Below are 26,416 nucleotides of genomic sequence, written 5' to 3' on the forward strand. Positions count from 1 at the left end.
TTGTGAGAAACATGTGCTTTTCTTCCTGGGCCCCATTCCCCTTTTGTGTCTTGCACTGTGTAAGGGAGTCATGGTTAAGACAACCAATTTGTTCCACTAAGGGAAGCAGAAATGCTTAGATAATAGGTCTAAGTATCAGGGGGTTGTCAGCATTGTTTTTCTATGCCCTGTTTAATCATAATGAGAAGACAAGAGACAAGACTAAAAGTTAAAAGACTGAGGTAGAAATGAGTTAGCAACTTTTGATTAGGATTTACTAATGACCTTCCATCATATTATGCTACCAAAGCTGCCTGTTTCATGCTGTTACCATGGTCATCTATCACATTCCTTCCTGTCTTGATGACACTGCTTTTCTGCTAGACTCATTAAAGAATGTTTTTCATTCTGATATTTAGTCTAAAACATGACTTTAAATGGTAGAATTTTAATTGTGAAATCATACGATGAAAAAGAAGCAGCTTGTTTAAACGCAGGCTGTTGTTGCATGTAGGCGTTTCCTGCCCCAACCAAGAATTGGCCCTCAACGAGCAAGAGTTTTGAATGGGAGCCAGCATCATAGACAGGTTTCCAGTGTTAGGATTCCCAGACTGCAGTCTGGGAATAAAAACACCACAGAGTAAAACAGTAACAACACCACACCAGTCAGGTCCAAATGCATGTTAATATGCAAGAATATATAATACAAATGTGAGATTCTGAAGTAACAATCGACTCTTGTGGTGTGCAGTGGTCTGATGCTGAAACGAGTTATTGATCAGTTTACTGACAAAATACCTTGAGTCATTTTTCAAGCAGAAATGTCAAACAATCTGTGGCTCAACCTCCTCAAATGTGAGGATTTGCTCCTTTCCTCATGATCTTAGCTGCGGCTCAGGACATGTCGGCGGTATGGTCCCCAGTGCACGCTGTCCATTGTGAAAGTGTCCCTCGGCAAGACACGGAAAGAACCCCAAGTTGCTCCAGATATGAGGCCAGCACCTTGCACTGCTGGCTGCCATCAGTGTGTGCGTGCATGTGTATGTGTGTGAATGACAGGCAAATTGTAAAGCGTTTTGGATGAAAGCACAGCCATGTACCATTTATAACCTGGAGATCTTTCAGTTTTGGGCTGTTGGTTTCATTTTTAGTTGATACGTTTCCTGCCATTAATGTCTGTGTCCTTTCTGTTTCATGAAGTGAACCCACATAGTTACGTTTTGGTTTTGTACAAGAAAAATTGCCAACATTTCAGTGCATCTTTTGCATACACTACTTTTATGCGAAGCACCAAATTTGAAAAATGAATAAAATCCATGCCATCGCGTGGTTTCCACCGACTGCTTCATTTACAAATGGAGTATTGATCGGCATTCTGTCCTCTTGTCTGCTAATATAATCGCCTAACTGGAGGATAAATCCTTTCTTGACAAGGTGTTGATAATAGGAATTTACCATGATTAGGGCTATTGACACTGTTCAGTGATATTTTTAAAAACACCATTGATAACCACGTTGAGCTGATGACAGCATAAGCTGCTACAGTCACTTGGCTGTGATTTGCCTTTTATACCATTGGCTACTGGGATTTGAGCTGTCAAACTGCAACGCTTAGCTCAAAACAAAGAGATGCAAAACACGAAAACATTTTAGAACATCTCTCTGGTGTACAGCATGGACACAAGGGCAGCGTTTCTCATGAATATGCCTTTTCACACACACACACACAGAAAGATGTTGCCTGGGCAGCTGGAAAAGGTTAACAAAAATGGAAATAAGCTGCATGAAGACAAAGAGCACTGCAGATATTTCTCTGCACTAGAGATGATCATGGTTTATGTGTATGACATCAGTGTTGTATGATGCTAGTTTTGGTTCAGTTAAACAACTGCACCTTTAGTGTTGGGCTGTTTTTCACAGATGTTATGATTATGAAGGATATGAGGGCATAAACTCTCCATCCAGTTTCATTTTCATGAAACAACTTTATGTCATTTCCCCAGTCCAAGCATGTTGAATGTAAACAGTTTGATGTGTTTTCTTTGTTTGCCTTGCCTGGCGCCGGCTTTTCACTGTTGAATCATTGCACAGTATTAAATCAAATGTGCTGCTGGCGATACAAAATGGAGAATTTCCAGAGCTGAGCGGAAGAAGGTCTAGTTAATGGATCACATTCTTTTTTATCTTCCAAATAATGAATCTTTCTATTAATGTAGTGCTGACTTTGATGTTGATCCACAGGCTTATACACTATTAGTTATGAGGCTGACTGCTCCTCACTGTATTTTGTACTTCTTTTTTCCACTGGGGGACATATTTCATGGCTTTTGATGCCAGACTGCTTTGTTATATATCAACGTACTTGTAAACCCAATCTGCATTTCTATCTATCTATCTATCTATCTATCTATCTATCTATCTATCTATCTATCTATGTTGGGTAGGTGGTCACTCTTTGACAAACCATGATATGACATCATATATTCTCATGCCAAATACAGTAATTACCGCAAATGCTGCTTGAGCAGATTCAAAGATTTGAACATGCAAATTATTCTATTGAAGCACTGAAAATATTCACATGAAGATTAATAGCTTTAAAAGGATCTTTCCCCATTAACAGTAAGCCAAAAAAAAAAAAAAAACAAAAAAACTAAACTTGCTCTCAATGCAGCATTCCTTGTGTGAGCAAATGTCTTGAAGTGAGCATCACTTATCTTGAAACCAGACTGAAAAAGGCAGACAGCTGCACTAGAATTAAGAAAATGGCACTTGGTTAAAGAAAAATACTGAATCAGTATTTGTTGAAATCAGGTCAAAAACCACCCTTGTGCTTGTTTTAAGAGAAGTTGGATATTAGGATGTAATAACAGACATGATGGCTGTTAAGATGGAGATATCTTTGCACTGTGATGCCATCAGGGACTGGGATGAACACTAGGGGGCAAGCTTAAGCCTTTCTCACATGTCCATAGCATACTGTATTTTTAGGCAATTAGTACTCCTCTCTCTTCTCCCATCCTTTAACAATTTGGATTGTGTGTGTGTGTGTGCGCACGCGGGCGTCACAGTGCTATGTCACAGACTGTGAACTCACACGTTTGTTCATATTTGTTTGGGTGTGGGCTTCCTTGTGGTGAGCCACATTAATCTTAATCCAAAAATAACATTCGTAGGGCTATTTACCATTCTGATTGAGGCAAGTTGTGTGGACTTCTGGCATCTCGGATTAAAAATGGATTGCATCCCCAAATCTTCCTCTCTCCTTCTTCCCCTCCCTTCTTTCCCTCTCTCTCTCTCTCTCTGTTCAACCCCTACACAGCACTGTCAAGCCTCTGTTGTTGCGGACTGCCTCTTAAAATACGCTAGCCTTTCTCTCTTTCTCTAATCTCTCCTGCTTTTATACTGTGTGTTGAGGCTCTCTCATTGTACGGCAGCTACATTCTCTTTTTTTTTTCCCTCTTTCTCCTTCGTCTCTTGCCCCAACCCTTCGTCTCTCTTTCTCCTGCTCTGAGAGTGTCTCTCATTGCACGGCGGCTCCTTTGCAGTGTCTGCCTCAATTTGCATCATTCCTCGGTGTGCGGTGTCAGCTCAGGCCTCCTGATCAAATCCTAGCAGCTGATGACTGCTTTCATCCCGCATTTAGCTGCCCTGCGTCTGTGTAGCTGCCTCCCTGCTTCCCACAATCCTTTGCTGGTGCGGGAGTGGTGCCCGCCTGTGTCTGCTGGTCTGTCTGCTGTGTTGGTCTGTCTGTTGTTTTGTTCCTGGGGATCGGCGAACAGATGGTGCGCTACGTTTCCCCCTGCAGAGCGTGAGCGCTACAAAGTGCAGTATCATGCAAGATAGGTCTTACTGCATAAAAGAATACCACAGTAGATCTCTTATACTTTGTGCCTTCCAACGGCACAGATAAACACTAATACATCATGTTGCATGCACACATCTCCAAACTTATTTCTATACTTCCCCGCATACTGCAGCATTGCCTCTTGTTCAAAAGGTTTATCCTTGTGTTAGCTTTTTGCTAAATATTTAATCAAGGATCATCATAATGCCCCGCTAAAAGTTTTCATACCAAACTAAAGCTGTATGATTAAAATAATTGTCCTTGACTGTTTTCAGTGGATAACCGGTGAATTATTAAGAGCTACATCAGGGGACCTCTTTGTGCTATAGTACTCTGAGAGATCCACAGTTGTTTGACAGTTGCCAAGTTCTGTAGAGATTATGGGCTTCAGAGAAACTCCCTGGGTGATGCTGTGGTAGCTAGAAATATATTTGTAGGAATCTAGCATCGGTTCAAGCATGTAGGCAGGACATCCCCTCCAGGAGGATGAGTGGGCTCGTACGGATGGTAACTCTCAAGAGGCTCCTCTTGCTAAAATATTAACAAGGTGGATGAATTAATTTCACTTAAAAGGCTTAATTTAATTTCCTGCCAATAAATGCTGCCACTGATGTTGCAAAAGCACATGAATGGCATAGATTGGTAGATCGAGGGGGATATAAACATCCATGTAGCCGCCATCACGCAGTGCTGAATTGTGCCACTCAAAGCAGAAGTGCATTTTAACTGCAAATGAATCTGTCGTGTTTGGGCCAATGCCATCCACTCAGGAGCCAAGATTAAAACTCTGCTCTTGCTAATCATAACAAAAGCCATGGGATTAGCTGTTGGAGATAGAGTCAAGGTCCTTGCCCACACAGCTAATTGAGCTCTTATCTTGGCCCAGCCAGCAATGCCATTAATCATAAATGGCATGTCATGTTCATGAGAAAGTGTGGAAGCTCCAGAAGCTCCCGGTGAGCTCTGAAAGTGCAAAGTGCTTTGTTTTCAAAATCCCATGCAGAGCCTTGCGGATATGAAGATTAGCCTATAAAGGTGGTTAATTTGGACTCACGCAAAAAGGTAATACAAATACGCTGTGATTTGTTGCTCTTCTTTATGACTGAATTTGTGTTCAATTCATTGCGGCACAAGGCTGTTGTCTTGCTTACTGCTGGCTGGTGAGACTAATGATAATCTGTGGGAGCATGATTTGTTGCTCAGAGCAGACACAGAGCCTCTTCTTGTGTACTCTACTTTACCGGAGGCGGTTTACCATAGATATAGCCAACAAAAGTGGAAGAGCAAACATAATCTATTGTTAACCACTTCAGTTGCTGCACATCTTTTTCTGGATGCCCTGTAGAAATGCACTGGTATACCTGTGAAGCTGCATGAACTGTAACTAACTCTCCGTGCATTACCTGCCCCGGAGCTGTTTTTCTTTTTGGAAGATATATGTGTATAACCACGCACTGTTGTCTTATGACCTTTGAGCCGGATTTCCTCAGGAGAGCGCAAAACTATCATCTTTTGTGCTCCTGTTTCAAATCATGCATAACTTTAATTGTCAGCCCATGATGGGGTCTATGAGAAAGATTTAAAACGTGAGCGCTCGCATCAGTGTGCACTCGTAAATTAGCATGACAGTGGCGGGTGGCTGCGTTGGGAGTGAGAGGGAGGCGGTGGTGGAGATGGGTTACGAGCTCAGCACAATGATTGAAATCCCTGCTGTCAGGTGATGGCTGCTCAGGTGATGCGGCACAACACTGGCGCCTCTCTAAGCAGAATGCAGATGGAGAGAGGAGACTTTACAGGTTTCCATATGAGACGGGATCAAGAGGGATTTCGTCCTATGCTGTCTGTTTCTTTCTTGTTTCTTGTCAGGGCCACATGCCACATGCAGCCTGCAAACATATGCATAATGCGAAGAGGCACATGTACAAACCACTAGCTAATACAAATGTATCACTGACAGCAGAGTATACAGTTTGCCCCACATGTTAACACAAACAATCAAAGGATGTTAATTATAAAAGCGGACTAGCATGAAATGCTTGACATCCAGTCTCTTGGATGTGTCCACACCGACTGAGCAACTTGTTAGAGATATTAGCATAGACAAGAAAACAACCAACCACCAAACCATTCAAGCTCCTAATCACATATAGACGATGAAAATTGCAGCCTGTTAATGCGGCATAATACAATATAATACAAGTACAATTTTAAAGTATTCCCAGGTTATGATATTTTATACTTCTGCACAACATTTCAGCAAAAATTCAACATCTTATTCCATACTAATTATATGATAGTTATGACTACTTAGAAAGCAGATCGTGTTTATATTTACAAAACATGATAAGATTTGAATACTATACACATCATTTCATAAATAAAATCTGCATTTAGGTTTTAAGAGTATGCGTGGACATAACACCTTTTACAATACCTGGACTTTCAGTTCAGTGAAGGGTCTGAACACTTCTTCCACTGATGTCCTTTTATCCATCCCTGATGCAGTTACCTGCTCCATTTGAAGAGGACAGAAGATTTGCTGTAATCTTTAGTTGTTGCTCTTTAATTGTTGATGTTCTATGTAATTCAGGGACAGAATCTCCTTAACTTTATGCCTTTCATTTCCGCCTACATTTATTCTATGAATCAATATTCACATGCTTGTCGTGTACTATTTAGCTCCTGAAATTGAGGCTTTTTTTTCCCTCACACATACTAATACTGTTTTCCTCTTTGCAGCATTCAAAACAGTGTTTTTACCTGAAAAGACAGTCTAGTGGTTGATTTTTGAACTCAAATGTGTGTGGTAGTTTGTTGCATTGTGCAGAGCATTAAGTCTTAATCAGCAGGGCATGGATGGACCATAAGTACCATTAAAAGCACTGCAATGCATTTGTATTATTCCTGCATATCAGGCCCATTAGCACAAGCACTAGAAATGGCATTCATATTACAAGTCACCAAGAGCTTACAAGCTGGAGCTCCAGGGAGAAAGGAACAGCTGAAGGATGCAGTTTAAAAATACCAGATTGTTTTTCTCCAGGGCTGGAATGACTCATTACCCAGGCAGCAAAGCAGGAAGTCTTGTCATTTGGGTCGTCCCACAGTACAGTGACACGCAAATTGCGCCAGCGCATCACTTACAGTGCTACAGTCGTTTTGGGACTGTGACAACAGCGATACACACATTCACAACTTCACATGAACACACGCACACCTGTGATGGAATCCAGTGGAGCAATGTGCGCAGGAGAGTTTTGTTTTCTGGGTGGTAGGGTAAAGTCTCTGGTGGCTGCCATATGCTGATGTGTTTATCCCTTCTCCTCATCTCGTGGCTCACTTGTTCTGAAGCGAGGAGATAGCCTGACCAACCCATTGCTCAGATACTGCCACCGTGACGACTTGCCACTATTGGATCTTTACTCTGGTCTTATCTGATTGCCATGTTGCCGTAAGGTGTTGTGAAACCGGTGCTCACACGTCACCGGCTCTCCCTCTATCTCTCTGGATGCAGCCCAGGGAGGTGTGAGAGAGATGTTGAAGAGGTTAGAGGGCATATTGGGGGCAGACTGGCATGGTACTCAGCCTTGGATCATCCCTCACCTGGGAGATAAAGAGCAGGAATGATGACTTCCCAGCTTGAGCTGAGCTTTGGGCCAGTGCTCGACCTTTCCAGTAAAAAAGGTGACTGATCCGTGGAAGCCTCTGATGTAAAGAACTGCCCTTATCAGGCCAACAGGGAGGAAGAGGAGGAGATAGCAGACAGGCTGGTGTGAAGAAATTTAACTGATTCTGGGCTTGGCTGAGCGGGGGTGATCCTAATGTCTCTCTGTCTTCACCTCCTCCTTTTCTCTTCTCTATCCTTTACTCCCTCTATCCTTCTTATCTGAGCTCCTCTGCAGAAAAATCCATTTTCCTGCAGTAGGCCGCTTTGTCTGCGCAGGGTGCAGCGGTACTGAGGCTGGTGGTAAATAATGCACAAGTCTTCCACAATTCTTCCAAAGGAGGGAGCGCACACTATAAGACCTTCTCTGAAGTGGGCTTATTAAACCAACCAGGCCGCGTCATTTCTATTCCTTTTTTAGGGGCGAGGTGAGGTAAAAATGAAAATATCCCTAAAGACAATATCTGCTGCAAGGGCCCATTATCCCACTCCCTTACTCAGTGAAACTAGAAGAGGAATCCAAATTGAAGATGCATACAGCTCGCAAAGCCACTAAGTGTACGTATGCTCTGGTGCACTGCAGAGATCCTGCAGTCAGGTAGTGCCTGATCTCTTGCCGATAGACAAGATTGCCAACTTGCTTATGAATTCTTTGACATTTAGAACAGAAAAAAATGAAGAAAGAGAAGCAGATGGCCATCGTCTTCTGTACGGGATTCAAAGCAATGTTGATGAAAGTCAAGTTTGGGAAACTTGCTCACCTTTCCTGACAAGCAGCACTGTAACCTTGACATGAAAGTGCTGAGACTTACTCTGACATGTCCCTTTTTGACTTTTCCTCCCTCTTCTGAGTATCGTCATGGATTATCTTTTGCTTTATTTTATTTTTGATCTGGTCCACATTTTTTTTTCCACTTGCTCTACAAATAAATACGAGTGTTCTTGTTATTCACCTCCTGTTTTCACTCAGTTCTGTGACTCCACTCCAGTGGTGTTACATTTGCAATCAAAATGCTGCAATGGATCTCTCTTTAAAGCACAGAATGGAGACCTTATAGTGTGCTTGAAAGTCTCTATTCTCCGCTGTGCTTTAATATATACAGTCAATACTGTTTGAGTCAACAGAAGCAGCCAAACTCAGTTTCAAAGCTGCCGTTTTCACATGCTTTGGGTTTAAGTGGAAGGTCCAGCAGAGAGAATGAATCAGACGTATGTGGAGGCATGGCAAGATATGAGATCCTATACCTCACTAATGTCAAAGGTCCACCTACACACACTCACAGAGAGTATTGCAGCCTCCACAAATATTTACCAGATTTTCAATAGTTTTCATTGCACAACAAATCCCAACATATCCCTTTGACAGCACTATTTTGGAAAGAAAAGCCAGTAAAAAAAAAAAAAATCCAATGTGATGGGAGCAAAACACTGGTGAGAACGCTGCTCTTGTTACAGGGCAGAACAGCAGAAGTAGGCCTTGTGTTATTGGCCCTAATACATTCGCTTGCAGGAACTGACTCAAAAGATGAAAGGAAGAGAGGGGTTTGTCTTTTTCAGGTCAGCATCCCTCCAGGGCTGCCTTCACATCCAAAATAGATGGATCTACAAGAGAGCTGGCCAGAATTAGTTAACACTCGCACAATGATCTACCTAATTTATTTATTTATTTTATTGTCTCCATTTTCTGCTCGTCTCAGTACTTCTTTCTTCCCCTAGCGATTCTTCCAGATGCTTGTGGGCACATAGTGTCTTCGTATCCCTTCCGCTGCGTGTCTGATGAGTCATGCACAGGGGCCAATAAGGAATTAAACAGTCATTGTGTGAGATAATGGATAACTAATGGCTACCTTATGAGACAGTACGTGACAGCATGTGTCGTGCGAGATGATGTAATTGAATATGCTGTAAATAGAAGTTGAGAAATTAAGCATGCAGACGTCCTGATGTGATGAAATAGACCATATAAATACCACCGGCACAACAACAAAGCAGTCAGTCACCACAGACTGCAAACAGGATGCCCCCTGCCCTCCTCACCCCAGTTATCTACCTCATTCATCTTCCCACTCACGAGATCTCATCGACTTTCCTTTTCTTAGGCGCCATTTGGGTCGCTCTCTGTCATTCACACGTCATTAAAATGTCCTGCTCTTCTAGCAGATGCGGGCCGTATATCCCACATGATGCCCCCTTTCATCTCTTTCAAATCTCTCATATGTCACAGCGTAGCTGAGCTGCTTTGTGGCTAGCATCACAAATAACAGCTTGATGAGCACTGTGCTGTATGACATGTCATCTCATGGTGAGCTATGTCATTCTGTCTGGCTGCATTTTTAATGTGAAAAATAACCAACTGACTGACTGGAAGAGTCTGCACTGTATTCAACCTGCGTGTTTTGCCACAGGGTGTTTCAATGAATGCCTTCTTCTTATTTTCTTTATCAGGTAACAAATGATGACTAGACGTAGACGGCCAATTTCTAAATCAAAGTCCACAACAAAATGTTATAGAATTGTTAAAACTACCTGACTGTGACAGAAAACAGTCACAGATACAGGGAGAGGGCTGTATAAGGAGAAACAAACTGTAAACTCATATTAGCAACTTTTAAGCTGATGTAGCAAACTTGTTTAGCAAACAGTTTCCTTTTTGCACATCCAGCAGACATGCAGCAACATTAAGTCCAATATTCACTCTCCTTTTTGCTCTTTTTTGCTCACCACCAGCTCCTGATGGAAGAATCAGACTTTTCGGCAAATAAATAGTTGGATATGTTCACTAGCTTGGCAGGTAACATACATCGAGTTTTAGGGCGTTTAGCTGAGCTGATGGTGCGAAGCGACGCTGACGAGCGCGATGAGATTAAACAAAAACATTAAAGTGGTGTGAAGGAAAAGTAAATCACTGAGCTCAAAGGGAAATGCTTTTCAGAGCTGAGGGGAACTGCTGAGTCAGGTGATTATACTCTGTGGGTTTGTCACATCAAACAACACCTTTCACAGTCATGCAGTTATTTGATCCATTGTTAATATAAGAGTATATATTTTAGCAGCTTTAAATGCCTCGTTATGTAGTGACAGCTCACCCTTTCTACTCTCTCCATTTTAGGACAGAGACATGATTTCAGATTAAGAGATTATATAAAAATCTCATGAACGACATACATGCGTAATTGCATGTGTGGATATTGTTGCAGCAGATGCCACCACAGGCTCAAATCTTTTGAACCAAATGGATCTTGTGTGCGTGTGTGTGTGTCTTTACATGACACGACATATGGGAATGGCATGCACTGTATTCACTTCAGTGAGGATGAGTTCAGTGATGTTTACGGTTCTCTGAAGCCGCACTTGCTGGTTAAAGCACATCTTTCTGGGCTTGTCCAGTCTCAGTCAGTCTGAGGTGATTGCATATGACACATTTGCAGCCAGTCTGCATAGTCAGCTGGCCAATCCGGCAGAGTGCAATATTGCGAAACTGGAGAAGAGTGGGGAAGGTTAGATGACACATTATGGCAGTAAAAAGGGTGTCAATAATGGTTTGTCTTGTGAAGCATTCTCAGGCTCATTTTCACCACTTCTCGCCTCAGGCAGTGAAAATACCTGTATCATTCATTGTGATTTCACATGAATGAGAAATCTGCCTACTCAAAATACCTCTCTGTACTGTACAGTGCATTCACCTATGCATAACCTTGGAATGACTAATGTGTGTGCTTGCAGTTGTTTCTATCCTGGGCGCAAGGGCTTTGCAAGGTTAAACAGAGAGCCCATGTCAAGAACAAAGCAGGAAAGGTGCTGGCAATTTAGAAATTCTTTGGTTTCCTCTCCAGCTATGTTTTCCTACACAGCAGTTCTCCAAACCAACTAAATAGATTACTCAGAGAATGACTTTGGTTTAGTCTAGACTGGTCAAAGATTAAGTGCTTGTTTGATGTATTTTTCCCCCAATTGCAACTCACACAAACACAACACTTCATCCGGAGCTAGTTTCTCTTCGACAAGCACAACAAGTGCCAGTCTGAGAGGGCTGCTGCCAAACACAGGAATTTTGTAGTAATGAAGCTGTCAGAAAGATGTGGAGTGTATAATGTTTGCACCCGCTCCACTTCCAGGCCTTGAAAACAGAATAGACCATTCTTTTGCCTACAGCAAAGTAGGCATAGCATACAGTGACATCAAACTAGAGTCAAACTGTGTAACCACTCATTACAGCGTGTTCTCTGCTCAGACCACCTCAATGTGTTTTCTCATCTTCACATGCCCAAATGTACTGCCTGTGGATGCTGCCACTGCTCTTTCCCTCTCCAGCTGACACTTCATATGAGGAGGTGTTAGTATTATCTGAAGCTATCATGGAATATTTACTGAGGCCACTATCCTTTTTAGATAATACAACAGTGATTCATTAGGCCTCATTTGCTTTCAAGCCAGTGCAGTGCATTAGCTGTGAGGGCTCGCATCCCTCGGCAGTTTCAAATTGTTGACACGAGAGACCCAGAACTGCATGAGGGACCAGTTTTGGGAGTGGTGAATCATGTTTTTTTAGTGCACCTGAAATGTAAGGACCTCACTCAAAATATGATACATCCCTTCCTCTCAGAGTCATAGTCAAATGGAAACGCGTGTACATGATCCAGGTACTGTTGGATTCAACACCACCTACTAAATACAATTAGAGCTCAGTTGACAATGACTACAGTGAAAACAAGAAATGCTAGTAACCAAGACAGGATTGCCAAACCAGGCTGCGCCAAACAAAAAATTTAAAATTGGAAAAATGGATTCGTTCACTGACTCCAAGGCAACACATTACTTTCTGTTTGCATCACACAAAGCTTTTCGGGAAATATAATGATTAGACTCTGAATAGACTCAAATGAGTTTCTATTAATATTAACTCTCAGTTTTTTTTGGAATACTGAGCCAAAATATGCCTTTATACTGTCAAATCACTAGAAGATGTTCTTCTCGATCCATCAACATGCAGTTAATTATGGAGAAAAGACTTTGGACATATAAAGAACAACCCTAAACAATTTCAAATTGCAGATTTCCTTCAACATGCATAAACATGTATAGCAACACTCGCATACCAAATGTCGCACCAAACATTTCAAAGCAGCCTAACCTATCCAGGAAATAGCCATGTATGGCACAACTAGAAGACATAATGACATTCAGGGCGAGCCTCATTGCTGTATTTCTTTGCACGGTAGATTTTCACACAAATCCTCTTAGTACTTGAGGAGGATGACATATACTGTTTTAACCAAAAAAAAGTGTGCCTGCTAATGTTGTTAACACCTGTGTTAAAGTCTGCCTGAGAGCTAAGCAACACCAAGACACATAGAGCATGCACTGTAGCAGCTACCCTCATTTATTTTCTCTCCAGCCATGTGTAGATAAGATAAAGCCTTATACACTCTGTTAAGCAAAAATGCTTGGCTGCACTACTGGCAGACCGCACGGCACAAAATCCAAAGTAGGGCATTCCGAATTTTTGCTCCTCTGTGGCTTGAAAAGTGCATCTGGACACCCCCACACACTCATGCTCGGCGGATGCCTGCATTATTTTCAGCTTACATTACTTGAATTATGCATTTTACATGGTTTCACATGTGAAAATTGGCCATGTCTGTGACATGTGGAGGCGGGTACAAAGCTGGATTTGAGCCATTCTGCAAAACCTCACGGGTAGACTTGACTCCCAATGCCTTCCGTGGAACATTACATAGTGAGCTGTAGCAGCACTGAGGGCGCCTTGGTTTGCTGCCAACTATACAATAGAGTTGTGAGGAATGTGCCATTTTTGCCCCCTAATCCAGTGGCTCTCTGCCACCACACTACAATTAATCCACTCTAGTGGCATTTAAGCATACCTAACTCCATTTCAGTCTTCTTCAAATGCAACTTAGAAGAAAAAGCATTGTCATTTTAGCAACTAAGTTGATTGATAGTTGCAGGAGAGCTGCCACTATTTACAGTCAGCGGTGTAAGAAGCATCCATCCTCTGCTTAAAGGGACACTTCACCACTTGTGCATGCCAGAAACTATGTAATAGTCATGTGGAGTACTACACAGCCTCTGAAAACAGTTAAAGTTTTCAGTGGCTCTGGAGGAGCTTTATCCAGTCTGAGAAATATATTCAGAAAGCAAACCTTGACTATCTCAGCCTTAACTTTTATATTACACAATTTGTAACGGAAAGCCTTCAATGGAAACCGTTGGGTTTGAAAGACATGGGCATTTACCAGGCAGGAAGGGCAAATAAAGGATGGTTATGGATTTGCAGTAGTAGGTGTGGGATCAATCATTTCTGGAGCTTGACCTAAGGCACGAAAAGTCAGAATATCTCAGCCACTGCTGCATTGATTTTGACTGCTCTTTTTAAAAATCATTCTCAGTCCCCCACTGCAAATTTAATAGGAGTGCAATACTAAATCAGTGTAATCTTAACTAAATACCACAAGGTAAAATATTCCATTAAAACTGAGATTCCTACAACCTATTGCTTTCACCCGTCCTGTTAGGTAATTTAATCTTGAGATATCATGTTCTAGGAGCTGATGATACAGTTTGTATGTAAAATACAAGTAACTAATTAAAAACTGTTAAAGTGGAGTGAAAAGAACAACATTTGCCAAGTGGCAATAAAAGATTGTGTATAGCATTGAGCAAATTTACTTTATCAAGCTACTTTCCACCACTGTATAAAGCAAGAGCAGTTTGTAAATGCTGAGCACAACACAGTCTTGACTGATATCCTGCTGTGAGCATTTGAGCAGCTCGGAGGTCACTACATCACTGAAGGGTCGATTGTAATTTGATGACAGTTGTTGAAAAGGAGAACTCTTCGCTTCTACTTTATCTTCCAATTGTTCGCTAGCCGAGCAGGGATTCGATCCGACAGCCCTCTGATTGCAAGCTCATTCTCTCACTGTCAGGATATTGCCAGCCGACGGCCTATTGTTACTGCTGTCACTTCTCAGTAGAGTCACATGACAGCCTATCTGCCTACTGCAGTTAGGCTGAAACAGATGTATTTACTGAATGGGCACGATTGATTTCATCTTTCTTGCAGAAAACTTCCATCTACATGTATGCACACATGTTTCCACACAAACATGTGTGCAATGTGTACATACAAATCTACGAACACCCTCTTTTTCTTCACACACACACACACACACACACACACACACACACACACACACACACACACAAACACACACACACGCTGTGGTCCTGGCTCTGTTTTTCCTTCTGCCTGCCGACCTCCGGTTCCCTCAGTTATTCATGAGCCATCTGCTTGGGCAAGTGCTGTGTCAGATGTGTGTCAAACAGGACCTCATCTGTCCCCACGCTCATCTTCTAATTGTGTCCTCCTCTGCATGCTGAGGCCGCCACTGATGCCCCTGCAACGGTCCATTGTTAGCCAAGGGACGCCAGCCTGACGCTGTGGTCCATCATGTCCCAAATAACCTGTTTAATCTGATGTGTGCATCTTTATTTAAGATCATGGCATCTGGTTCATCAATGTTGTAAGGGCAAGCACAAATCTGTCTTTGTGAGCTTGTCTGTGTGTTTGCAATGTGTGTGTGCCTGTGCTCTTCTAGGAAAGGGGTGAAGATGAATCATCTTGAGAATGAAATACAGAAACATATGCAGCCTTTTTCAATAGCAAACATTGAGTCCATTCGCCATTTAAGTCAAAGGTCAAATGGTTGTGCACTCGTCATTGCAACCACAATCGCACTATAGTGGTGAAGACACCAAGAGGAAGCAGATTTAGACAGTGCCAAGGTTGAAAAAGTCCCGGAATGTACAAGTGAAGAAATATTACTTGACCTAGAAGTAGGAATAATTGCACTGAAAACTGAGTAAAAGAAGTAAAGTAGCTCTTTTGAACATTGCACTCTCAGTGACAGGGTAAATATGGCAGCCATAAAAGGGCCAATGTGGCCTTCTGATCACAACCTTTTCCATATGAATATGCCCCACCAACCAATCCCTCTGCAATTCAGTGATGCTCTTGAAAGTGAAGATCATTTCTTCTCTATAATAAAACTTTTTCACAGGCTTATGAGGGAAAAGAGCTTCAAAGCAAACTTAAATGGAATACTCTCCTGGTCTGCCATGACAGTGTAACTGTAGGCTACTCTGTAATTCTTGCCTTTCCAAAAGTAGCACTTTATCAAAAACTTTACGTGAGTGAAAAGGAGAAGCACTGATTTAGAATGCACTTAAGAGAAAGTTTAAGGAGACAAAAAGGAATTCATTTACAATAACGAGAGTACGTGTAATTGGTTGCTTCACATTCAGGATAGTATCTCTTAAACTCATAAACCAGACATAATCATCAAGGGTGTGCCTGAGCTTTGATGAAATTGCCGGTGTTTTGCATGAGTGTGATTAAGGAACATTTTTTTTTTTTTTTTTATGTAGCTAACTACCTGCTTTATTTGTAATTCAAATGGATTTAGCCTGACTAGATAGCCAAGTAGACCACATGTCATATTGAGTACCAGAAGGGAGAGCAGAAGGAAGTGGAATTGTCAGCCATTGACGATAGGCTTGAGCGAGAAAACAGAAATAAACACATTCAACACAGACAAAAACAGTGCCATAACGTTTGATACGAAACAAGATGGTAGAGTCCCAGTGACCTGCCTGTCTAACTCGGGTAGATTGATTGATTGCACTTTAATAATCCCCAAGGGGGAAATTCATTTGACACCAAGTTACATCACACAACAACATACAATCAGCAGGACAATAGATACATCAAGACAGGGCACAGTACACCATACACTACAGCAACACACAAACAGGTGTACCACATAGACACTGACAGGACACAATAATCACAGCAATACCACTAAGTAAATCACCACATCATAAATTAGTCAACAACTCTTATTATAGAGTCTGATTGCTGTGGGAACAAAGGACCTCCTAAATATCTCAGTGGAGCATGTGGGTAGAAGGAGCCTTTGGCTCCTACCACTCATAGTGAAGATGCTGTGCAAAGGATGGTCATCCCTTGACAACACACTCCTCATCTTCCTCATCACCTTCTTTTCTACTATTTCCTCCACAGAACTTGGGCATGAGCCAATGATGGAGTCTGCCTTCCTTATGAGTTTGTTAAGCCTGTTCCTGTCCTCAGCAGTTAGGCTACCGCCCCAACACACAACAACATAAAAAAGGACACTTTCCAGTATTCCATGATAAAATATGTTTAAAATAGGCCTGACCATATCAAATGACCTCTGTTTCCTAAGAAAAAATAGTCTAGACTGGGTCTTCTTTAAAGTAACTCTACTGTTCTCCTTCCAGTCTAGTTTGCTATCTAAATGCACACCAAGGTATTTACATGAGGGACTACCTCTACTGGCTGACCTCTAATGAGAATAGGGGCTACCTCACTTTTTTTTTCCTTTTAAAATCAAACACTAGCTCCTTAGTTTTATCTATATTTAAAATGAGATGGGCATCATCACACCAACTGACAAAGATATCCACCTCATTCTGATACGCTGCATTCTGATTGATTGTTGGTAATGTAGCCCACCAATGCAGAGTCATCAGAAAACTTCTGTAGGTGACATGAAGCACTGCTATGTCTGCAGTCAGAAGTATACAGAAGATCGGTAGAAATACCAAACTGGAAAAAGTAGGACTTTTCTGAGTGGAGGAATATAATCTTCCTATTTTTGTATTCACTCCTCATAAGAACTTTGTGTTATTGAGTCTGCGCTGCACCAAGGTATTGCCCTTTATTACTCTCAGCTCACAAAGTCATTTATAGCTGGCATGGCTGTGCCAAAATTGGGCTTCATACAACTGTCATATCCTATACACTTTCTCTAAGTTATTCTTTTCAATGCGATATAAAAACAATTTATATATGCATGGATGGATTTACACAAGATACATGACCTTAGAGAGAAGGATCATGACTATATTAAATGCGGGCCCGCCTCTGAGAAACACAATAATGTATGATTTCAGAAAGAGGCCAGGAGGTCCCTCTGGAAAACTACTGTGATTCATCTCTGACAGAGACATCACTTCCACTCTGGGCCAAGGGGATAAGACTGTCATGTTAGCTGTCCCTGCCCAATCCCCAGCCCTTCAAAGTAAAGCCACCGTGATGAATCGGAGGCCCTGTGAATGTGCTGTCCTGACATGCCCTCTGTGTTCCTTGCAGGTTTTCGAAACGACAGGAAGAGTTTAAATTTGTGTTGTATTTTCACAATAAGACAAAGGAGCGCTGAGAGTTTGTTTTGGGTTCCAAACATGCCAGGGACACATGCAAATGAGCGAGGAGTCTGGCTAAGTGATGCACTCATACAATAAGTAAACAAAGCTGTCTGTACCCACTCATTCTCCTCCTGTGGGCATCTCTGTGTTTTGCTGCTGAATGAAGTGTCCTCTGGCTTAGAACTCATACCAGTATTTTTGGACATGAAGTCCAAAGTATTTTTATTTGTCTTTTTGACCACAGGACAAAGCTCTCCTGCAGTCCATACTAATGAAATTCTTTAAGGTGAGCTGTTCATGCAGAATGAAGCAGGATTCATTTGAGGTTGTCATGCCTGAAGCTGCCTGGATAACACAACTCGTATCACAATCCAGCCAACACCAACATCCAGTTTTTGGTAGAATACCAATATCAGCCCAAGTTAATGTCCTGACCAGAGTGTCCTCAGCAGCATCACGCCATTTTAGAGAATTTGCTTTGACAGACAATTTAATTAGTCGAGCAATGAAGCTGTATCACCAAGAACACTGGTCACCCTCGATTCTTTAACCTGCCATATACTGTCAGGCACCTATTGTAAATAGAAGTGCTTGTCTTGGAGGAGAGGGAATGGGTGAAGTGATGTGCTCTACTCAAAGCTTAAGGGGCAACAGTGTCAGTGAGGAGGAAACAAAGAGGCTTGTCTGCTCTTAAACAGAGTGATGATCACTACTGTACAGCAATATAGCTCTCAGAAGAGAAGCCACTGGCAGGGTCCGTAACAGGAAGGCAGTGCTCGGGGCCTTGTTTTGACACAGCAGATATGGGAAGATTAAGTACTGAAACCAAAGCTGGCAAAAGACGATAAGGAGTGGATTTTTTTTTGTTTCTCTTTTTTTTTTTTTGGTTCACCCAAAACCTTGATGCTGTATTTTAAGATAGTAGAGTTTGTGTCAACAACAGCTGTAAAGACAAACCGCTAAACATTAGCTCCTTTTTGTGTAATCTCTGCTACGATTTGGAAGCAAAGACAACAAAGTAGGGATGAAAATAAAAGGGGGGAGACCAGCATTGTTGGGTGATCAAAAGTGAGAACATGGCACCCAGGTCTCTAGAGTGGAAGGTGAGAGGTCTAACTGTGAAGCCACGCAGAGGTTATTGGGAAACGTGCGTATGAAAGAGTGAAATTGCACACAGATGTCAGTCATGACTAGAGATTTATGTTTGCATCATATGGTAATGCAGTGTGGTGCAGATGTGAAGATGCTGTTAGTGAGCAAAAAATAATTGGGACAGAGTTGATGACATTGTGGGGCTTAGGCTGCCATTCAACAGATGCCTACAAAGACAAGACATATTATGCAGAGAGCTGAGGAAACCAGGCTTTGACATGCGAGGCGTGGGTGGAAATAGCCTGTTAATGAATAGACAGCACACAGGGAAAAAATGAAGACGGCAGAGGAGATACACGAAGCGTGTTGTGCGATAAAATATTGCTATTGTTAGGCAGTGCTGAGGGAAAAGTGCTGCGATGCAGAAAGAGTGGAAAGTCTTGACAGCTTTCCGGTGGCAGTCTGACGGCTGAGCAGGGAGATTGGAAGGAAAGTGCAGCAGAGGGCTGCTGTCAGGCCACACCAGAGCTCCGTTTAACAAGGTCCAGAGATGAGCTGCACCACAACACATTGCAGGGGAATGAGAAGAGGGAGAGTGGGAATGGGGGGGAGGGCTGAGTAAGGCTCATGCATTTTTCCAGAGGCTCTCTACCTGTCATGCCTGCAAGCCTGGGATTCCTCACATGTGTATGGGAGCAGAGATAGGAAATCCTCAGTCTGGACAGGTGCTGAAGAGGATTCAGAGATTTGGAGGAGTACCTGCCATTATATGCTGATACTAGACATGCCTATGACACTTTGATGCCATCATCTCTACATGAAGGAATGAGTGAGCCCCAATAGGTGCACTGTATTTTTATCCCAGCGGTAGCGACAACAGTGCAATGTTCGAAGTGATCGTTCACATGTGATAATCCAGCCCATTTCTCTTATCGTAGGACTGTGCAGCAAGCTGATCTGAACCACGGCAGAGGACAAGCAGAAATTATTAATGCAAGCAAATGCGGAATACGCCTCATTTTAAACATGGATGCCTTCAGGGCAAAGCCATACAAGAATCTTTACAAGCCTCGCTCTGAGTGCTACCACACCTCTTGTGTATCTCATCTTCAAAATGCTTCAGTCATGGCTGCACAGTGGAAACTCTAGCAGGGCCTCTGTAGCCTTCTTTCCACCGTGGCCCCAGGCATCAATCTCTTAGCCTGGCATGAAAGCTTATCTCCCAGCGTCAGACTAAATGTCAACCTCAGGAATGCTGAAACACCATTAGTTATGTCCGCGCTATTAGAGCAAGCTAATTCCACGTAAAAGCCACACACCCATTTTGAACAAGTGCCTTCACAGGACTCTCTTCAGCTGAGTCTACCTGTCAGCAGGGGCAGCAGAGAGGAGGTGTGTCCCTCAATCCACATAACACCACCGTTCAAATACACGGTGAATCACTGTTATGAAGAGGATTCCCTGTTATGTAGCAGTGCGCTGAATGCTGAACTTAATGCAAGAAAACACTTTTGTTTGTTATTTAATTTGGTGGTGTGTACAGTGTCGTTGGCTTAAATTGTGTACACTGAATATTGCTCATACAGCAGGGTCCTTAATGTTTTTTTTATATATATATATATATTTTCAGGCATATAAATACCAAAAATATGAAAAATCTATTTCATCTATGCTTTATGAGAGCCATGCTCATGCTCTATATCAGACTGATTTTCCAATTATGTTGTCTGATTAAAATGGAGGGTGTTCTTTCAAAGGTTTATGCATATTACATTCTGACCTGAATTCATCTCTTTCTGTGCAACTATATTAGAACTGTGACTTTTAATATTTACATATATTATTTACTAATCCACTGATGTCTTTTTCTGTTTTTTCTGTCTCTATAGGGGGGCGACTCCTGTTTCTAGTGATGTGGCTGAACCTTGTGCCTCAAACTGACAGCTGCCCTGCCAAGTGTGTGTGCTATAGTGAGCCCAGGCCCACTGTGGCCTGCCAACAACAAGGACTGTTTTCCATCCCTACTGAGATCCCCGTGCGGAGCCAGCGGATATTCCTCCAGAGCAACAAGCTAACGGTGGTGAGGTCCACCAGCTTCAGTTCTTGCCACAATCTCACTGTTCTCTGGCTGTACTCCAACAACATCAGCTACATCGAGGCTGGAGCCTTCTACGGCTTAGAAAAATTGGAGGAACTGGACATCGGAGATAACAGTAAACTCCGCACCATCAGCCCTACAGCCTTCCGGGGCTTAACTAAGCTGCACACCCTTCACCTGCACAGGTGTGGTCTGTCAGAGCTCCCCATTGGGGTTTTCCGAGGAATGTTCTCCCTACAGTACCTTTACCTGCAGGACAATAACATTCTAACCCTGCATGATGACACTTTTCTGGACCTTGCCAACCTCACCTATCTCTACCTGCACAATAACAAAATCAAGATAGTCACAGACAACATGTTTCGAGGCTTAATCAATCTGGACCGGCTGCTGCTACACCAGAACCAAGTTATCTATGTCCAACAAAGGGCTTTTAGTGACCTTGGTAAGCTGAAATCCTTGTTCTTGTTCTTCAACAACCTTACTGTCTTGACGGGGGAGACCATGGACCCCCTGGTGTCTCTCCAGTACCTGCGTTTAAATGGGAACCAGTGGATCTGTGACTGCAGGGCGAGGACCTTGTGGGACTGGTTCAAACGTTTCAAAGGTTCCAGCTCTGAGTTGGAGTGCAACATTCCCGAATTCCTGGCAGGGAAGGACCTGAAACGACTGAAAAGTGAAGACTTAGAGGGGTGTGTGGAAACACCTCAAATCCAGACCAATCTATTCAGTTCCAAAGCACAGTCTGGGAAATTTCCCTCCACTGAAAATCCTCTTGGAGACACCATTCCCAGGTGTTGCCTTGGAGATAATGACAAGTCCTCCATCCTATCTGGCAAGAGCCGCCAAATCACTAACAACCCACTTAAGGAAAAGGAGAACATGTCTAAAACTAAATATAAAGAGCCGGAACGAACGAAAAACGAGACCCAGAACAAGCAGAATGACGGACCGCTGGGAACCTTGTCCAACACCTTGGACAAGTCTTTGGAAAATCTAAACCCTGATCTTATAGACAATCTGGAGTCATCGACAGCATCAAACAAAAAGAAAAAGAAGTGCTCCAAAAAGCCCAAATCAGACACCCAGTGCATCAAAGGCCGGGGTTCTAATTTGCAAGTGCTGCGCTTTCTCTTCATTCCCATGATCTGGATATCTCTAGCCATGTCTTAGGACTCCTGATCTCACTCTGAACATAGGACTCAAGATTGTTGATGCTCATGACAATGATACCAGAAGATGCAGTGACATCTACAACAGACAGTGACTGAAAAGCGAGGAGTCACGTTGACCCAGCACGGGTCAGGACAAACGATGATGAGGACGCTAGAGTACATTTAACAAAATGGATGCCTTTACAGAACACTACAGATCTAATGTATATAATGAATTGGTGCCCAAAATTGTTTGTTCTCTATGTACTTAACTGTACTGTGTCTAAGCTACACTTCGGAGACTCCTCCCTTTTTTTTCCCTCTCAAAAGCTTTTACTGCTTAGACAGACCACTGGAAGAGTTAAAAAAAAAAAAAAAAAACGTCAAAGACAACAACAACAAAAAAGAAAAAAAATCCAGGAAATCAGAGACAGAGCGCACACAAAGAATGTTGGGTCCGTTTAATGAAGATAAACGATCTCCCCCCCATTATTTATTCAAAGTGATGCATTTGTTGGGTAATGTTATGTTTTTTATGTTTTTAAACAAATGTTTTACCTCCCCCTGATTTTTGTTCTATTTTCATGACAGAAAGGGTATATGGGTAGCATTTACCAAAAGAATGCTGTCAATTTGTTTATGGCGATTGCAATGGAACCATAGATATGCATTTTATTTTACTTGTGTACAACTATGAATATATTATGAATAAAAGTTCTTATTTCGTAGAACTTTTGATACTGCGTGGTATTTTCCAGCATCACAGAGCACATGGTCACCAGCTTGTTAAATGTGAGGACTTGCTGCTTTTCTCCCTGCTTTTAGAAATAATATTTCCAAATTTAAATTTCTGATATTATTAGAAATCCAATGTTTATAGGTTTGGAACTGTCAGTTGGATGAATCTGAGCAACTTCAAGGCATTCACCTGCATTATTATAACACTTTGCAAAAGAAATTTTATGTTTTCAGATGCTTTATTGATAAAATTATCTCATCAATATTCAGTGAATGAATCAGTGATAAAAATGATAATTTGTTGCTGCCCCAGGACCCCCAAGAGAATAGTAAAGGTAATTACTGGACTTCTTGTACTTAATATTTGCAGCTCGTGAGCATCTTCTGTGCTATTTTAATGAGCTGAAGAAAAGCTACATAATAGGGCACCAAATTCTAAGATTGTGTCAGCAAAACTGTTGTAAATGAGTACCAAAACATATTTGAATTTACAAAATACATAACAGCAGCTCATATTATGTCTCACTAACCACATTGAGAGCCAAACAACAATTCTTCCTCCCAAACAGATGGTGGGCCCACTGTGGCGTGTTCATTGTTTTCAGGATTGTTGGGAGAGTGATGACTGACTGCTTTGTCAAATCTGGCCTTGTCCCAAACCTCAGGCGTCCAGATTTTGTTGTTTTCTCCTCAGCCTCTTCAGGACGTTGGCATCGCAGCGCTTGACACGTTCCAGAGACGACGGGCATGAGCTCAGTTGCGCTGAAATAAAGAGCAGAAATGAAGAGAAGGCATAAATTACCCTTTCATTGACATGCGTTTTGAACTTTTCACCTCTGCTTTTCAACTGATGTAACCACCTATTTTGATTTTGATCTTAAACTGGTCAAGGAAGCGTTGGCCTCAGAATAACTCACACTGAAATTAAATTAGCAGGCTTGTGTTTGATCTTTATTAGTTGCAACTTCTGTTCTTGGTACAATCTCCTAAGGCTTTCTGAAAGATCAAACAAATCAATGATTATACTGTAATATGCAATTTAAAACAAGGTCGCCATCCAAAGTCAACATCCATCCATGCAGTGTATTTACAAGTCTTAAGTGACTGCTGTGCATGCAGTATGATGATGTTGAATGAAATGCCTCAGGCAGCTTAACGAAATTCAGCATATGATTAGACCGAGTTATGTATATTACAAACACTGCCACATTTCTTAGAATTTTGAGTGAATTATTAAACAGTGTATGAAAATGTTGTGGGAATATTCAAAAAGTGACTCCTCACATCACTGCCTTGACTTTGTGAGCAGCAGAGAACCTCTAGGCATCTTATAAATTACTGCTTTGCTTTCCTGACATGGAAAATACAGTCAGAAACATTTGAATACAAAATCATTTAAGCTTGGAGATGTCTCGTTGTCATATAGTTCTCCGGGGCTGATTTGCCCATGGTGGGTCCATGCTGGTGTGTCCACGGGCCTGGATAGCGTAGAGAATTACATTCTGCACCAAATTAACTTGAGATCTTGTCAACAGCCCTCAATTTATCTCGCACAAAGTGAAAGGATTAGAAGGCAGGGTCTCTACGAATCCCCACAGCTTCCCATTGTCGTCAATTAACCCTGGAAAGGAAGAGGACTGAAGGGGACCTGAGAAGATATTGATCTTGAGGAGGAATCAACAGGGAAAATCAAGGCCCCTCCAGCAGAGTCCCTCTATACCCTCTGCTAATACACAAGCAGCGGCAGGCTGAGAGAATGCCTGTAATTGTGCCTTAGTCAAACCTTTCCTGTATATCTGCTCAGGCAATCATCAAAACAGCACTCCAAATCTGAGTCCCATTCATATGTTAAAACGACCATCATGTGCAAATGGGCCTGCTGCTCCTCTGCAACTACACCTCCACAGTCATGTACTGTAAGTATTTTTTTTTCAATGTGCATATGTTTTTGTTGTCATTTCCAATGTGCCGCAGAAAATACAGATTCGTGATTCTTTTGAAAAAGCACCCCTTCATTTTTCACATGTATTTAAATATGTATACGCACATACAAACAAAAAGTGGTGGATCCAAGGTCATTGTCTCCTCATCACAGTTTGTTTTTGATGCAGTTTGTTTTTTAATTTGATATGTTTGCAGGATAGCTCAGAATATTCTAAAAACATTTAGCTAAAATTTCAAATTTATTTGAATGTGTGGTAACAAATGCTCTCTTATGTTTCGATGGGGCTCTATATGTTCAACAACATTCTGTACTTGGATGAAAAAGATCTTTACATGTGTCCAACAATTGTGTGTCTGTTTAATAGAGGTCCGTGTATGAATTCAAGTTCAGTATTCCTCAACTCAAATTTCCCATTATTACATGCATACATTACATATAACAGTAACAGTATCTTATGTTTCTCGTGCCTCATTTTTTCCACAAGAAGTTATGATCGCAATAGAAAATTTACCTTCTGTTCTTCTGATAAGGCTTAAAGAAAAGTATGTTTTGAGGTCGTCCTGGCCAATACATTCGTTACCAAGCTCCCCTCCTCCTAGAGTTTGGTTCTCTGTCTCCAAAGGAAACAGCAAGTGCTAAAGCACATTTTGGTCCACTCAGAAAGGAAAGGATTAAATCACTAATGCTGCTTCCATGTTTACTACTGGCCACGATTCAGTGATGGTGGCTGTCGCTGCTCATGCGACCATGTGTATCTTTCTGTTTAATTTAAACAAATCACTGCTGCTGTTTTCTGTTCAGCAGAAATCACTGCTGATGGTTTTGCAAACATGCACTGGGAGGACTCACCACTGCGTTCTGTGATAGAAGTCCTTGTCCTGGATTATTACTTAAAAAGGCACTTCTCCGATAAAAATATTATGAAGTGTCTTGACTTCAAGAGCATACTTTTAAATTAGCTTGATCATCAGAAGCGTTTCCATGCTGGCAAACACAAGGCCTGTGGATTTGAGACTTTGAAAAAGAGACTCACGCCGAGAGGAAGCTAGAGTTCCTTCTAGCATGAATAACATTTGGAACATTTGGCAAGATGCAAGGATCCGCCCTCATGAGTACATCACGTCTCATTCACACACTGGAGGATGCATTTTCCTTCTACATTCACACATACTTAACCATTAGACTTCATAGTCTCTCTCAAACTTCCTCTTTTCTCTTTACTCTCTCAGCAAATTCTTGGTTTTCATGCAGCTCTCTTTGGACATTCTACTGTGATTTATTTCAATCGTCTTTTATATTTTGGCAATATTTCTAAAATAGAAATGTGGCTTTGTTAGAGGGTTTGAATCAAGCCTGCAAATAGTGCCTATAGGTACATATTGTATTAAAAAGTAAATGCAGAGAACTTGCCACAGGCAGATAAAGGATCACATCTTGTGAAATGGTGGTATGAACCAATACATAACAGTTCACATTTATGGAAATGATGAATTAGAGTTATTTGAGGGTGGGTTGGTAAAATTACGCTCTCTTTTCCCACCTTCTCTCTTACAAATTGTCTCATCTAAATATAATAACAGTGGAGTGTTTTTACATGTGATGTCCTTCAACTCAGGAATCCAAGTCAAAC

At 41.8% G+C, this 26,416-nt stretch overlaps 1 protein-coding gene across 1 annotated transcript in view; it reads left to right on the plus strand.

The window, feature by feature from the left end:
* rtn4r (reticulon 4 receptor) overlaps positions 1–22,834 on the plus strand; it is a 42,663-nt gene extending 19,829 nt beyond the window's left edge. Inside the window, exon 2 of the mRNA XM_076730906.1 lies at positions 20,741–22,834. Coding sequence (XP_076587021.1) covers positions 20,741–22,122 — 1,382 coding nt within the window. The 3' untranslated portion in view covers positions 22,123–22,834. The remainder of the gene's footprint in view (positions 1–20,740) is intronic.
* Positions 22,835–26,416: the final 3,582 nt, after the last annotated feature.

This window comes from Chaetodon auriga, chromosome 5 (assembly GCF_051107435.1).
Source record: "Chaetodon auriga isolate fChaAug3 chromosome 5, fChaAug3.hap1, whole genome shotgun sequence".
NCBI lineage: Eukaryota > Metazoa > Chordata > Actinopteri > Chaetodontiformes > Chaetodontidae > Chaetodon > Chaetodon auriga.